Raw genomic sequence first — 15,415 nt, forward strand, 5'->3', positions numbered from 1 at the left:
GAAGAGAAGGAACTTTTGGTTATCTGCTTATGTGAACCATTTCTGAAAATTAATGATCTTTCTATGGATCATATTAATTCAAATTGTCTTATGTCAACTATAAAAATAAATCAAATCTCAGCCCAAGGGTCCATTATCGTCTTTGACTTTTCACAACATCGTGTCTAGTTGAAGCCATGATTTCTTAACCGTCTCTCCTTGTGGATCTTGTCTTTGATTATGGCGTATTATTTCATTGAAACACTGGAATGCTGGATTGATAGGGGCCTTTTATCGAAACCTACATTGAATAGGCACAATTTCATTGTCCTCTCTACAAAAGGATAAAGGCGTTAAGAAATTTTAGCCATCTGTTTCCTTTTTGATAACTACCAGAGGAGAAGGAACCTTTGCTGCTCTGCATAAGTTAAGGTCATCTAAGTTTTTGAAAACTTAATGATCTTTCTATGGATCATGTTAATTCAAATTGTCTTATGTCAACGATTAAAAAAATCTGTCTATTGGTCCAGTTTGTATTGACATTGAATTTTCATAACATCATGTCTGATTGAAGCCGTGATCCCCTAATTGCATCTCATTTGTGGATGATATCTTTGGTTTTGGGCTGTTATCTAATTCAAACACTCTGCAATGCTAGATTGCTACATGCCATTGGGCTACAGGCCTTTTCTGAAGCTTCTGAATCTCCAACAACCCGGCAGAAGTTCATTTGTCCTCCTTTATACTACATGGTACAGGTGGCAATGAATTTCACCCATTTGTAAAGTTTTCCTTTTGGTTACCACTGGAGGAGCCGGAACCGTTTGCTTCTCTGCTTACGTGTAGGTCCATCTATTTCTTTTTGAAACATGATCGTTATATGTATTTTCAGTGAGCTAGCTCAAGAGATGTGCAAATGATTAAATTAGTTACTGAGGGGCACCGAAATGCATTAAAAAGTGCTTATAGACTTTAACTATATTTATTAAGGATCCCAACTGGAATTTGCAGAGCAAAAGGTTTTGCCCCTAGGATTGTTATTATCATGTTCTTGTTCTCTAAAAGTTTGCTCCAAGTAGATCAAGTGGGCAAGGGACTTTACATGGACTCCACTCAACTTCAGACACAGCTTCAGCCATTATGCAGAGTGATTGAAATTGAACACAGCTAAGTAGTGACATTGGCTCACAGTAATACACCACATATAAAATATTAAAGCTTTTACAGAAGCAAGCAGTAAGAAAAATTATGAAGCTCAGAGAAGTAGATTTAAAATCTGGACTATTGTTTGATACCAAATCATCATCAACTCCAAGCATTGCGAGTGATAGATGAATTTATTGAGGATGTATCTGGAGCAAACTCTGGGAGTTGGTGCTCAGGCACTGCATCAATGTATACTTTACTGTTCTCATCAATCTCCCCACTGATGAGCATCCAAGATAGCAGAGTGAGAACTTTACTTTTCAACCATCGTTGCAAGGGGCGAGCACCATAAACCTGCAAGTACCAGGTTACCACGTTATCCATTTAGAGGTTTTAAATGAGAATCCCCAACTAGTCTTGCATTTTACTCACAAATTTTGACCTAAATTGCCCACAAACCACAAAGGCTAATAATGATCCTGCCTGCTTCACTAGTATTAACAAGTAAACAATGCATTAATTTATATTAATCAGCAAACACACCAAAAACATCCCTTTACTATATACTTTGAACTAAGTTCGCCGAGTACGTAGAGACAGGCAGCACCCCATTTTTAAAGTTCAAGTGCGAGAGGAAAATGTTAAAATTTAAAGAACAGAACTGAAATTTATATCGATGGGATCCATACAGAAGGAAGAAAATCATGTGAAAATTAGAAAATCTGAAACTGAATGTGAAAATTGAGAAAATTGAAAATCTCAGAAAGCAACTCTGTAAACTGAAGAGTTCACAGCTCTTAAAGATCAACCGTTGGCCACCACAACCAACTGCCAGCAAAAATATCAGACTAAAATTACTCCCTAGACAGGTTCATGCAAAATATATGACAGACCATTGAAAATATGAGAAAATGAAATTGTAAACTGAAAAGTCCTGCGCTTTTAATATTTATTCATTGTTGGCCACCACAACCAAAACTCTGCAAAACATCAAACTCCTAGAATAACTTTCCACACAGGTTTATATGGCAGGGCATGGGAAATAGAAATTAGACCTTGAATAAAATCATTGTACATGAAGAACACCCAGCAAACATTATGAATGAAAAATACCAGGCATCAGAATAGAACATATAAATCGCAATTCTAGATTGTTTCAAAGGGAGGTAAGTCCAATTTAGTCAGGGAACCCTCCCACAACATCTCCTACGATGTGGAGACATGTGTCCAAGGAGTGGGTCATGTCCCCTGCAATAAGGAAAGGGAGGACTTGTGAAGGAGATGCAGTGTCAAGTTTATTAGGGTAGGGGGCACATCCCCTGGCAAGTTAGACTGAATAAAACAAGAAACAAAGTGATTACTTACAGGATCATAGGCTTCGTGAACAACAAGATCCAGAGCAGCATCTGTAAACCCTAAAGCAACACCTCTCTCTGCAAGACGAATTGCTACATCTTTCATCTGTAGTCTAGCAACTTTCTTGAGCTCATCATGAGAAAGAGGATCGAATACAACTATCTCATCAAGTCTATTCAATAACTCTGGCCTGAAATGTCTTCTAACCTGCAACAATATTCAAAGGCATGTCAAAGCACCGCAGCCAACTTCGTGATAAAATTATATGAAAAAGATGCATACACAGAGTCCAGGAATGCGTGTGCATACTTTTTGCATGACATTCTCTCTTGTGGTTTTTACTGTTGTGTGGCCAGATAATGCAGCAAGCAAGTGCTCTGCTCCAAGGTTGGATGTCATGATAATGACTCTGTTTGAGAAACTAACAGTGCGACCTTGGCCATCCGTAAGTCTACCATCATCAAGCATTTGAAGCAAAGTGTTGAGGACTGAAGCCATAATGAAGAAAGACAAAGATCTCGACAGACAAGGGCAGCAAAGATCTAGGCTAGAGAACTGCAATTTCGGCTGCCATGTATATGGAAGCAATGTTGTTGCTATTTTTATGTGGGTTTAACCCACTGGGTTCTTGGCAGTAAATATTTCCCTTCATTATTGGATAGAGACTATTTCTAATAACATTCAATCTCCGGACGAACATGGGGGTGTTGGCCAATTTATCCCATTGCAGATCACCTTGACAAGAATGGAACATTCAGGATACCGAAACAAGGTGGATGAGGAGGCCTCAAGCCTCAAGGTATCTAGCCATCCAACTATTTTGAGATTAGAATGTTTGGGTGGTTCAATCTTCGTATGGGTTCAGCAGCAAAAGATAGACTATATAGCACTGACCTTACAAATGCACGTTGTGTAGTTTGCTGGGAGATGCATAACGGTTAGGCATGTTACGTGGATTTGCAAACTTGCCAAAACATTTTGGGTCTGGATTGCCGCTTAGTACAGGGGTGTCTTTTTCTCTCCTTCACATAGGAAAAGGATTTTTTTTGGGGATCAAATGAATGATTTGACAAGTAGTAGTGGGTGAAACGTGATAAGATTGATTGGCATCAAGCCAATTTCAGATTACCTTGAAGTAACGAAACATGCGAATAACTTATACAGTTAAAAAACACATCAATGTAGATGATATCAATGGCCACAACAAACATCATATTTATTACCATTCTTGTTAAGTTAACTGCTTCAAAATGGAGGTGGTGAAATTTGTGCACAGCTTATACGATTAGCATCCAAGTGCCCATCTGCAAGTGTTTTTCACTGTCGAATTAATGCATATGACATACAACAGCATACATAAACATCTCCCAATGTAAGGTCCATCCTCAAGTCTATAAATTCAGCTGATCTTTACTTGGAAAGCCAGACATTTTATCTGTATGGTAAGGTTGCAATTGCCATTTGACAGTTCTTTAAACTTCTCACTTACAGATTAATGTAAATGGCAACAACAGCCATAATAAACATATTTCAATGTTATTACCCAAGGATCATATGACATACAACAGCATACATAAACATCTCCCAATGTAAGGTCCATCCTCAAGTCTATAAATTCAGCTGATCTTTACTTGGAAAGCCAGACATTTTATCTGTATGGTAAGGTTGCAATTGCCATTTGACAGTTCTTTAAACTTCTCACTTACAGATTAATGTAAATGGCAACAACAGCCATAATAAACATATTTCAATGTTATTACCCAAGGATCATAGGCTTCGTGAACAACAAGATCCAGAGCGGCATCTGTAAACCCTAAAGCAACACCTCTCTCTGCAGGACGAATTGCTACATCTTTCAATCAGATGCAGAGTGTAGTGTCATCAAATGTAATTAAAGCAAAAATTACGAAAAACAAACACCCTTTACCTTAACTTCTCCAGAAATCCACCGCGACAAAGACACAGAGTGTAGTGTCATCAAATGTAATTAAAGCAAAAATTACGAAAAACAAACACCCTTTACCTTAACTTCTCCAGAAATCCACCGCGACAAAGACACAGGACCTGATAATTTTGCATTGAATGTCAAAAAAAAAAGTTGACATTTTTACACCCTGGGAACACATTTCTATCTCACTCCTAGTTTGAATAAAAATTAAGTACCAGAACCCGATAAAGCGAACCAGGGAACACCACAATATCCACCTAAACATTGAAAACATTGGAAACAGGAAAACGTTGATATCAACAATTTTAAACTCCAAAATATAACAAAATTTACAAAAATTGAAATGGAAAAACCCTAATGCAATTAATGAACTTCAGAAGCTACCACAACTAGGGTTGCCCGTGAAAAATCTGAATTTCGAAATCAGGGGACTGCACCTTTGCTCTGTAAGTTGCAGGTCCATTTCCTACATTTGTCACAGTTCTTTTCACAGTCACAGACCCTTTCAGGTCTGAGACACTGATAGAAGGATAGTTGAGGTCATATATCTTAGGTTCACCTGCTGGACAAGAGAATACCTTCCCTGTTATGGCCTTAATCTGGGTTGAATTGTAGTTCAAGCTGCAGAGGAAGCTATTGTAGTCTCTGGTTGATAGATCATAGACTAGGCCAGGATCTGCAGCCCCATTTGGATTAACATGACCCGCGCCATAGTTGAAAGGACCTGCTGTTTGCAGGGACGAATCCTTAATTCTGCCCTTGGTGTTGTCTGTTATTTTAGCTGAAAGAAAATAATGTGCACAGTCAAAGGGAGAGTAACTGAGCATATATATGTTTGTTTGGCAATCTGTGTTTTAACAAAATGGGGTTTGCCTTCCTAAATCTCCCCTGCTTAAAATGACTAAGTCCTTTTATGGTTAGACACGTATACCTGTAGTCATAAGGGCAGACTTGATGGACCCCGGGCTCCAATGAGGCTGTAGTCGTTTTAATAAGGCTGCAACACCAGCAACATGTGGAGTGGCCATAGATGTGCCAGAAATTATATTGAAAGGTACATGTCTATTATCAGAGGTAAGATCAGTTATTGGTGCTGCTTCTGAATATGCTGCAAGAATGTTCACCCCTGGAGCTGTGATATCAGGCTGCATTGGAGAAAAAATTAAAAACTTTCTTTGCATGAAATTGCAGTACCTTACAATTGATATATTATGATATAAACACATGTTTCAGGAATTGGATTATAACCTTGAGTATGTCAGGACTAATAGGATTTGGCCCAAGAGAAGAAAAATCTGCCATCACCGGAGCTGGCTTTATATTTAACTGAGTCCTTGAATAAATGGAAGCCACAGGGGACCTGATTGTGCATAATTTAATTTCAATTTATCATGTAAGCTCTTTGACGGACTAAAATCCTTTTTAATCAACCTATTTCAAGAATATTTTGAAATTAGATAAACATCTGTAATGTCAATGAATCTGATCAATAGAATATTTTGAAATTAGATAAACATCTGTAATGTTAATGAATCTGATCGATAGAAATGAGGTAAATTATTTTTGTTTGTTTATCCAATTCAAAAATATTTCTAGAATCTGTAATTAAATTAAGGGGAGCGAAATTTTGTTTCTATTGTTAATTCTAAAATAATATTTTAGATTATAATAAATAAGAGTAACATCACTCTTATCCATCAAATTCAAAATATTCTTAGAATCTGCCATCAAAATCTGCAATCAAAATACATGGAATTAAAAACTGCCCTGAAAACCTACCTTGTTGAATTAATGTATTGAAAAACTACTGTTCCAGCAGACGCATTCAAATGTGTTGCAGGCAGTACATGAATGTCTAAATCGATTTCCTGGGGAGTTTGCTTTCCATTGCAGAGAATCATACCTACTCCCCCTGCCGCACGAACCGCTTCACCTTTCTCAATATTGTCGTTGATACCGCTGAGGCAAGCAACGATCTTTCCTTTAACTTTTCTGGGATCTAGAGCTCCCAGGAAGCACCGCTCTCTGCAATATTATTCTCATTAAAACGAAAACACCCACTGTGTATAATTTCACTGATGGAACTGGTACTCTTTCTTGGAAAAATAATAATCATTGCAAATGAAAATTAACAAGCATGTAGCTCATACCCAGCGGTTTCATTTGTATGTGGAGCTCTGACATTCACCGATGATACAAGAGGGTAGAGTCTGTTCTTTGGCGAGGGTTTTTATGGCGGTTAGTTCGGTGTGTGAAATAATTCCCGTCCAGGGTTGAAAACCCCCAGTGTTTAATACACGGCATTCACCGCGAGTCGCAACTGTGAAATTTCTCGCTATAGTGTTGCAGGCTTATATAACAATGAACTGATTGAAGATGGAAAATTCAGATACCTGCTTGTTAATAAGCCATTTGCCATAATAAATTTGATTGGGGTGGAAATACACCTTACTTGCGGACAATGGAAATGAAAGCGGGCAACTGAAAACGATAAAAATCCCCAACTGGTCGCGCTGCCCCATGCTCAAAGTCCCGTGACAGCATCACACAACAACAGCAACAGGCAGCAAAGCCTGCAATTTTCGAAGTCAGGGGACGGAAGAATTTCGAAAGAGAAACTCGATCGACGAAAGACTGCACGCTAGTCGGCTGTTGAGGTCTTTCAAGTCCAGCCCACGATCTTAACATAGCTTCCGCAACCGCTTGAACCGCCTCATCACCGCACCACACGCAGGTTGTTGGGCAGAGGTTCCACAATCCACGGATTAACAGGGCATACAGGGGCATTAACAAATGCTAAACGGCAAGATGAAAAAAAATGCCAGGTGTCAACCTTAAAATGAAAGGGACGACGAAAGTCTCTTTCAAAGGGAAGGCCTATCGGCCTAATTAGATGGAGCATTAATCAAATCAAATGGAAGTACAACAAACTCATAATGCCCATACCTGGTCTTGAAGGAAATCTTGTAGATGTCATCTTCTTTGATGCGTACCTGATGGTGTCCTGATCTCAAGTCAATCTTTGAGAACATTGTTGCTCCCTTCAATTGATCGAACAAGTCATCAATCCTTGGGAATGAATATCTATCTTGATCATCACCTTGTTCAATTTCTTGCAATCAATTCACAACCTGAGAGTATCATCCTTCTTCTTCATAAACAATATTGGTGCACCCCAAGGCGATACACTTGGCCTAATGTATCCCTTATCAAACATTTCCTTCAACTGCAACTTCAACTCTACTAACTTTGGTGTGCTCATCCTGTAAGGTGCTTTTGATGTTGGTGTTGCCCCTAGTACCAAATCATTAGAAAAAGCCACTTCCCTGTGTGGAGGCAACTTTGGAATCTCTACTGGAAACACATCCTGAAATTGTTGTAATACATGGTACCTCTTGAAGATTTATGCATCCTCGACATGCTTACCCTTGTCATTGGAAATATGAATTGAAAACATTGCATACCCTTTCCTGCAACTACGCCTAGCCTGCATAGATGTGACCATCCTCACTGATGTAGGATTCTTCTTTCCCTACAAGATTATATTTTCCCCATTATAATCCAGACACTCAATAGCCTTGTCATAACAATCTACTTTGGTCCTGTGAAGATATAACCAATCCATACCCAAAAACATATTATATGTTCCCAATGGCAGTACATTCAAATGTGTTTTTGTAGGCATACCATGCAATTTGAATGCACAAGCTCTTACCCAGTGAAGAACTCTCTTCCTAGTACCTATAGCCAACTGCACCAACCAAGACTTTACATGCACTTCTTTTCTCAGGTCACACTTATCCATTGGGCTAGGATTAACATAGCTATAATTAGATCCAAGATCAATCAAAATAGAATTAACTTGACAACAGAGCTTACCTTCCATCTCAATAATGGATGCATGGTGATCTGCCTACTTGTTATCCACAATTGCATCAATCCGAGGAATACTATGACCTACATCCCCAATTGTCTGTGCTTCCTGAGCACTATATATATGAGGCCTACCTCCCCGGTACAATGGAAAATTCTTCTTACGATGATCTTTGCCACATATCCTTCTTATTATTGTAATTTTTTAAATTCGTTATTCATTAAGAAATCAACATATATCTTATAACAATATTCATATAAATTAATATTTTATTAGTGCATTTGTATATGATGTTGAGATTAATTTGTTATATTATAAAATTCCACATATTTTCATTATAATATTTAATCTTCCATATATTTAATCAATGGTGTAACATTTCACACCGTCATTGGATAACACAATAGAATAAATTAAAATGTATTTTATTATATATTAATAAGAGGCTCTTTGTTATACAAAATGAGATTGTTATTGGTGACCCCGTATTTTTCAATTGGGACACTATGTCCATGTTTACATTAAACAAAATGTTTGATTTTCATAGACAATTATTTCAAGAAATATAACAGGTTGTATTGATATCCAAATAGATCATCATTCCTCACTCGAACTGTTGTCAGTGCTTGAGCTACTTCCATGACTTGGGTTATTTGGAGGAATGTTTTGTTGATTGCATCAATTGTTTTCATCTTCTTGATCTCGTTCCATCTACAAACATAAAAATAAAGTGTAATGAGTGTATCTACATTGGTGAGAATAATGAAATTTGAAATAAATTATATACATCAATTTAAATTGAATAGCAATGTATCATAGTAAGAAGTGACTCATAAACTATGCACATGGTTTCAAAATCACGCCTCATGTCTCGTTGCAACAAGTCTTCTGCTGGCATAGTTCCATACTTTGTTTCCTGCATGTTTTAAACCCCATTATAAATCATAGATTTAATATAAATAATTTTTTTGTCTTATTAATTATAATCTCATATAAGTGAAACAACATAGATATTTGCAAATTCCACAATTAATTTTTGATATGCCAACATATACTGACAACCATTATTTAACTCAATGTCAATCAATTATTTTGATGGCTCTTCTTTGTATGTTAGCACCTATTTGAAAATATTCAAACAATAAACCTTGAGTTGTTATAAGGAAATATTAACAATTACTCAGAAACTTTGAAATCAACCATTTTCTTCCTTGTTGTCCTGTTTTATGTGTTGAATGAGTTCTCTGTGGTTTTCTTTTTTGCAAGAAAATACTTCAAAATTAATATTTAATGCTAAATTATTATTTTATATGTACAAAGTCAGTCATGATTACATTTATTTAAAGCATGTTGTTGTTGAGATGGCTCCTCCCGTGATGCAATTATGTCCATTTCTTTCACCATCTCCTTCTACATTTTTTTGGACATTTACATTGGCATGTTTCGTATATTAGCGCGTTGATCAATTGAGATTTTCATAATCTTTCTTAAAAACGTAATAAATTATTTTACAATGATATATGAAAACTAAATATAACAAAATTGATATTAATAAATTAATGGTTTCCAATAATATATACATATAATTCTAGAAAATCATTTTATACAATTAGGAATATTACATTTTGAATGATTATTTTTTGTTGTTGTATATTTTTGTAATTGCAAGTCTAACATGTCTCATTGGCCATTGATTTGGAAACGCTTCCTATAGTTTAGATATGATTTCATTCTTAAAATCATTGCATTAATTTTTGTATTGTAAGTGGAAAGTGTGTCTATATGTTCGTTCCACTAGATCCCTCATGGTTTTATATTAAACCCACCTCTCCCCCTGCCCCTCGCCCCCCCTCATTAACCTCCCACACCACTCCAGATGAGCTAAGGACCAATTCATCGTTATTTACATGTTTCATCAATTTTTTTTCTTAAAACGACATTGATATTTTCCTCCGTTATTGTTCTCTATAAAACATTAAACATATATGAATTATTGATTTCAAGCTTCTGCGATTTGTATTTTGTGTAGAGTTTTCTTCCGGGATTATCGCATCCATAATTATTTGTATCGACGTTTCGAGCCATCCACTGTGGCTCATCATCAGGATAGATCAAAAAATATATAAGCTAGATCTCGACAGAATGAATAAATAGAGGTGTGAGATGGTGATGGAGTGAGAAAGATGGTAGCTGACATGCCTTAGGTTAGGTTAATTGATAATTAATAAAACTTTATAATTATTACAGTTAGTATTTTTATAATAATAATTGAATTTTAATTAATTATCACATTGTTCTTATTAATTTATTTTTAGTTTCTTAGAAATATATAGAATCCTTAGAAAGAAAAAAAAAAAAAAAAGTTTTTAGAATATAACTATGATTGAATTAATTGAGTTAGAGATTGAAAAATAATATTAATTAATCTTAATTATACTTCGTTTTATTTCATTATAATTTTTATTAGGAATATTATTAATGATATTATCATTAGTTAATTAATAATTAATTTTTTATTATAATACTTGAGTTTTTTTAGATTGATTTTATTTTAATTTTATTATTTTAGAATTTAATTAAGAATGTTATTAGGATTTCTATAATATTAGTATTTAATCTAATTTTCTGATGGAATTAATAGACTTTTAGAATTAAAAACATATCAAATTTAAATTTAATAATAATAATAATAATATCCATTTTTAAGGTCACAGCCAAGGCAGACACCAAATTGGTGTATGAGACCCCCTTGTTTGTGGGACAAGGGACCCACCTCCGCGCAGCGATTTGACTGCTAAGTCTACGAAGGCATACATACTCTACCCCCCTTTGGTTTTGAACCTGTGACCTCTTACGATAATTTTAATCAATTTTCATTTAAATATGATTGTATTAAATGAATTTGATTCAGAATGTTATTAGGATTTCTATATTATTAGTATTAAAAAACATATAAAAAAATTAATTTTAGATACTTCTAATCAATTTTAATTTAAACGTGATTGTATTAAATTATATGTTGTGATTATTTGAGAGTGAGGTGTAGTCGGGTTTAGTGATTAAGTAATGGGAATATTATTAATGATATTGTCATTAGTTAATTAATAATTAATAATTTTATTGTAATAATTGAATTTTTATTATTAGATTGATTTTAATTTAATTTTATTATTTTTAGAATTTAATTAAGAATGTTATTAGGATTTCTGTAATATTAGTATTTAATCTAATTTTCTGATGGAATTAATAGAATTTTAGATTTAGAAATATATAAAAAAATTAAATTTAGATAATTCTAATCAATTTTAATTTAAATATGATTGTATTAAATTATATGTTGTGATTAATTGAGACTGAGGTGTAGAGAGAGAAAAGTTAGGTTTAGTGATGAGTGTGAAAGGTCCACTGGAGAGAGGATATGCTAGGAGAGGGTGTGGGGGAGGTTGGATCAGGAGGTTAAGGTAGGAATCCAATTGTCACTTATTTTCCATCCTTCATCACGGTTGAGGTTGTTCGGGTGTTTGCCTATTTCTATAGCTTCTCTAAATTTTCTATGGTGATAATGATCGATTTTGGCCACCACTCTGGAGTTTTCAATACAGACATGATGATTGGTTTTATAGGAGTGTTCAGCTAGAGCTGAGGTTTTTAAGTGGTTGTGTTTTATGTCAGTAGCATGTTCTTGAATCTTGGTTTGGATAGACCGATCGGTTTCCCCTATGTAGGTTTTTCCGCATGAACAAGGAACCATGTAAACTCCTTTGTGGCATTTGGGATCAACGAGATCTTTGACCGATTCAAGGCATTTGCTAATGGTATTCATGGGTTTAAAGGTGGTTTTAATATTGTTCTTCTTTAAAATATAGGCAATTTTGTCTGTAGTGCCTAATATGTAGGGGAGGTGAACCTTACTCACTTGATCATCGATAGGTTGTTTGTTTTTGGGATTCTCAACATTCTTAAAGGCTTTGATCACTTGGTATTTATTATATCCATTCTTTTTTAATACATTCATAAGATGGGTTTTCTCTTTCTCAAAGTGATCCTGATCCGAAATACGTACAGCTCTGGTTGCTAAAGTGTTGAGAACACCAATTTTCTGAGAAGGATGGTGGTGAGAGTTGGCATGCAGGTAATGTTCCATGTGTGTTTTCTTACGATAGACCTGGTGAGATATGGAACCATCTTGGTTTATATTGATTAGGATGTCAAGAAAGGGAAGGCTTCCATTTTCTTCCATTTCCATGGTAAACTTGATGGAATTAGATTGACTGTTCAGGTGATGCAAGAACATGTTTAATTTTTCTTTCCCATGGGGCCAAATAATGAAAGTGTCATCGACAAATCTTTTCCAAAGTATGGGTTTTAATGGGGAAGATTCAATGGCTCTGTTTTCAAAGTCCTCCATAAAGAGATTGGCAATGATGGGAGATAGAGGAGATCCCATGGCAACACTGCAGGTTTGTTCATAAATTTCATCTTTAAAGCTAAAGAAGGTTGATTTGAGACAAACCTCTATTAATTGGGCCGTGTCAGAGGTTGTGATTTTATGGATCGCTTTCATGGCTTCATCTATGGGAATGTTGATGTATATAGCTTTAACATCAAAACTGACTAATAAGTCATTCGGGTCTAGGTTTAAGTGTTTGATCTCATTGATGAAGTGGGTGGAGTCTTTGATAAAGGAACTTGTGTTGCCTACCAAAGGCTTAAGTTTCTTAGCTAGGTATTTTGCCAAATCGTAAGTGGACCCTCCTATGGTATTTACAATGGGTCTTATGGGGATGCCTTCTTTGTGTATCTTCAGGGCTCCATAGATCCTAGGGGTGTAGGGGTTGTTTTCTATTAGATTTTTAATGTTATGCTCTCTACTTGTTTTTATCAGATTTTGTACATTTCTGGAGATCTTTTTTATGGGATTCTTCTTTAATTTAATGTAACAACCACTATTGGTGAGGTGGTCTATCATCTTATCATTATAATCATTTGTGTTCATGATGACTGTTGCACCACCTTTATCAGCTTTTAGGACCACAATATTAGGGTTTTGGTTTAAGGTTTTGAGTGCTAGATATTCTTGCTTGGAAATATTGCTTTTGGGAGGGTTGGATTTTCTAAGAATGATAGAACAGTCCTGTCTAATAGTTTCTTTGATGTTGTCAGGTAACTCCTTGATCCCATACTCAATGCTACACAAAATGTCTTCTTTGGGGATGGTGCGAGGGGAAATGGAAAAATTTAAACCTTTTTCAAGGAGATCAAGAATATTTTGGTCAATACTGATGCTTAATAGATTCACCACATGTTTGCTTGTCGAGGTAGGTAGATGTGTCGTTGTACCGAGGATCACTTGTGATTGTTTATGTCTAAGGAAATTGGCAAAGACAATGATTAAAGCTTTGGAAAGGCAAAATGGCATTTTGGCACATTTATTTATGAGAATAATGGAAATTAGGAGAAAAGGGAGGTGAAAGGTCACAAGTTGCATGTGAGGAGGAAAATGAAGGAAAATAATAGAAAATGAAGAAAATGCAGGCCTCATTCATAAAAAGGCTTCTAAGGATCAGTTGGTAACCTTTTATCAGTTCAGTTTTGGAGATCTCTCATTATTCTCTCTCTCTCTCTCTCTCTCTCTCATACTCTTGAAGACTTAGAGTTTTCTTGGAGCACTCTTGGTGGGTGTGGCATACTTGGATTCTTGGAGCAAGAAGGCAAAAGAAGAGTAGGAAAGCGCAAGAAGGCATTGGGATCAGCAACTACATCAGATTTGCTTGTAGGTACCGAGTTGCATGTATGTTTCCTTCACTAGTTTTGGCATGCATGACACATGCATGTGGTTTCTTGACTGTGATCTGTCATGGGAATGGAGGATTGCCTAGATTGACAGTGGATTTCCTAGCCTTGTCATTTCCTGGATAGCCATGGTGATTGTGGGTTTACTTTCATTGTTTTTTTTTGGTTGGTTCTCATGTTTCCTTAGCTTGGGTTGAGTTATTAGTTCCTAGAAGCCCTGGTTGGACAAACGCTCTGGAAGCCCTGTAACAACTTGGGTTGAGTTACTAGTCCTGGAAGTCTTGGTTGGACAAACGCTCTGGAAGCCCTTAGTGGGTTGAGTTATTAGTCCTGGAAGCCTTGGTTGGACAAACGCTCTGGAAGCTCGACGATAGTTGTGGGTTGAGTTACTAGCCTTGGAAGCCTTGGTCAGAACAAACGCTCTGGAAGGCTTGGATGGAGACCATTCTGATGATGGTTTTGTGATATTCGACCATGAGGTGGAATCACTGTTTGATGGGTTGAGGTGGATGGCCTCTGGAAGCCTTAGATGAGTTTCGATTGACCTGTTTTATGAGATTCCACATTCATGCTTTGAATATGGCACGAGGGTGAATGGCTAAAGAGAGATTTGGCTCAACCATTCTATGGTCGGGTGGAACATGGAAGTCCCATCCCGGGTTTGGATTTTGCATCATTAATGAAAGGGTATTTCTCCTTGTATTTCTATGAGCATTTTGATGGATTATATGTGGTCTATATGATTGTACTTTCATGAGTATTTATGTTGCTATTATGTTGGTTATGTATGTGTTTTATGACAACAGCCATGTGTGGCTCTCATCATGTTTTTACTTGTAATTGAATGATAAATGTATTTATGACCTAATGGATGGAATGGAAGTTGATGTGTTGAGGCATCAATGGTTCTTAGAGATTCTCAGCTAAGTATGAGACCCCTATGCTAAGAACTATTACTTACACCTGTAGATTACATATTTGCAATATGTTCGACGAAATTCCTGTCATGGCTAGTAGGGGTCCAATCAAAGTCTTAAATAAGTATTTGCTTTAATACTGTCATTTCCATGTTATTTTACTGATTTGAAGAGATGGTTCAATTATGATCAGCGACCTAAGCTTTGGGCTTGAAAAGTGGCTTAAATCCCAGAGTCATTAGCATAGCACTAGCAACTTTGGTCTCTAGTCGCTGGCAGGTAAGCCTGTGAGAGCCAATTTGGGTTTCTGGTCACTCCCTTGACCATATCATGAAAGTAACTGTGGCCTAAGAGATCTAGAACATCAATGGGACCCAGGGATAGGCTATCTGAGTGGTTGAC

General features: G+C 36.2%; 2 protein-coding genes across 4 annotated transcripts; both read right to left on the reverse strand.

Moving 5' to 3' along the window:
• Positions 1 to 1,191: 1,191 nt before the first annotated feature.
• On the reverse strand, positions 1,192 to 3,128 carry LOC149156260 (chaperone protein ClpB1-like). The gene is made up of 3 exons (XM_089438036.1): positions 2,791 to 3,128; positions 2,491 to 2,688; positions 1,192 to 1,479 (listed from the first exon to the last, which is right to left on the reverse strand). The coding sequence occupies exons 1-3, from the start codon at positions 2,977 to 2,979 to the stop codon at positions 1,285 to 1,287; spliced, it is 582 nt and encodes a 193-aa protein (XP_089294162.1). The 5' UTR covers positions 2,980 to 3,128; the 3' UTR covers positions 1,192 to 1,284.
• Positions 3,129 to 4,072: 944 nt separating this feature from the next.
• LOC149156261 (subtilisin-like protease SBT5.4) lies at positions 4,073 to 7,196 on the reverse strand. 3 transcript variants are annotated; one of them, XM_089438033.1, is made up of 7 exons: positions 6,877 to 7,021; positions 6,580 to 6,795; positions 6,209 to 6,454; positions 5,678 to 5,789; positions 5,361 to 5,574; positions 4,867 to 5,210; positions 4,073 to 4,686 (listed from the first exon to the last, which is right to left on the reverse strand). In XM_089438033.1, exons 3-7 carry the CDS (start codon positions 6,328 to 6,330, stop codon positions 4,621 to 4,623), a joined length of 858 nt encoding a protein of 285 aa, XP_089294159.1. In that variant the 5' UTR covers positions 6,331 to 6,454; positions 6,580 to 6,795; positions 6,877 to 7,021; the 3' UTR covers positions 4,073 to 4,620. The 3 variants fall into 3 exon arrangements, with proteins under 3 accessions (XP_089294159.1, XP_089294161.1, XP_089294160.1); XM_089438035.1 differs by having other exon boundaries at positions 5,678 to 5,786; positions 6,207 to 6,454; positions 6,580 to 6,967; XM_089438034.1 differs by having other exon boundaries at positions 4,669 to 4,686; positions 4,814 to 5,210; positions 6,580 to 7,196.
• Between the last annotated feature and the right edge of the window lie 8,219 nt (positions 7,197 to 15,415).

Source organism: Pinus tabuliformis, chromosome 9 (genome assembly GCF_031772625.1).
Source record: "Pinus tabuliformis cultivar Carrire ecotype Pingquan chromosome 9, CPIR1, whole genome shotgun sequence".
Classification (NCBI taxonomy): Eukaryota; Viridiplantae; Streptophyta; class Pinopsida; order Pinales; family Pinaceae; genus Pinus; species Pinus tabuliformis.

Excerpts from the sequence above, each read along its gene's own strand:
- LOC149156260 (XM_089438036.1), bottom strand. The coding sequence starts at position 2,979 with ATGGCTTCAGTCCTCAACACTTTGCTTCAAATGCTTGATGATGGTAGA. Across the intron at positions 2,689-2,790 it reads GAGAGAATGTCATGCAAAAA|GTTAGAAGACATTTCAGGCC; the intron begins GTATGCACACGC and ends ATATTGTTGCAG. Across the intron at positions 1,480-2,490 it reads TTCACGAAGCCTATGATCCT|GTTTATGGTGCTCGCCCCTT; the intron begins GTAAGTAATCAC and ends TGGTACTTGCAG.
- LOC149156261 (XM_089438033.1), bottom strand. The coding sequence starts at position 6,330 with ATGATTCTCTGCAATGGAAAGCAAACTCCCCAGGAAATCGATTTAGAC. Across the intron at positions 5,575-5,677 it reads TTAGTCCTGACATACTCAAG|CCTGATATCACAGCTCCAGG; the intron begins GTTATAATCCAA and ends TCTCCAATGCAG. Across the intron at positions 4,687-4,866 it reads CTGCAACTTACAGAGCAAAG|GTGGATATTGTGGTGTTCCC; the intron begins GTGCAGTCCCCT and ends TTCAATGTTTAG.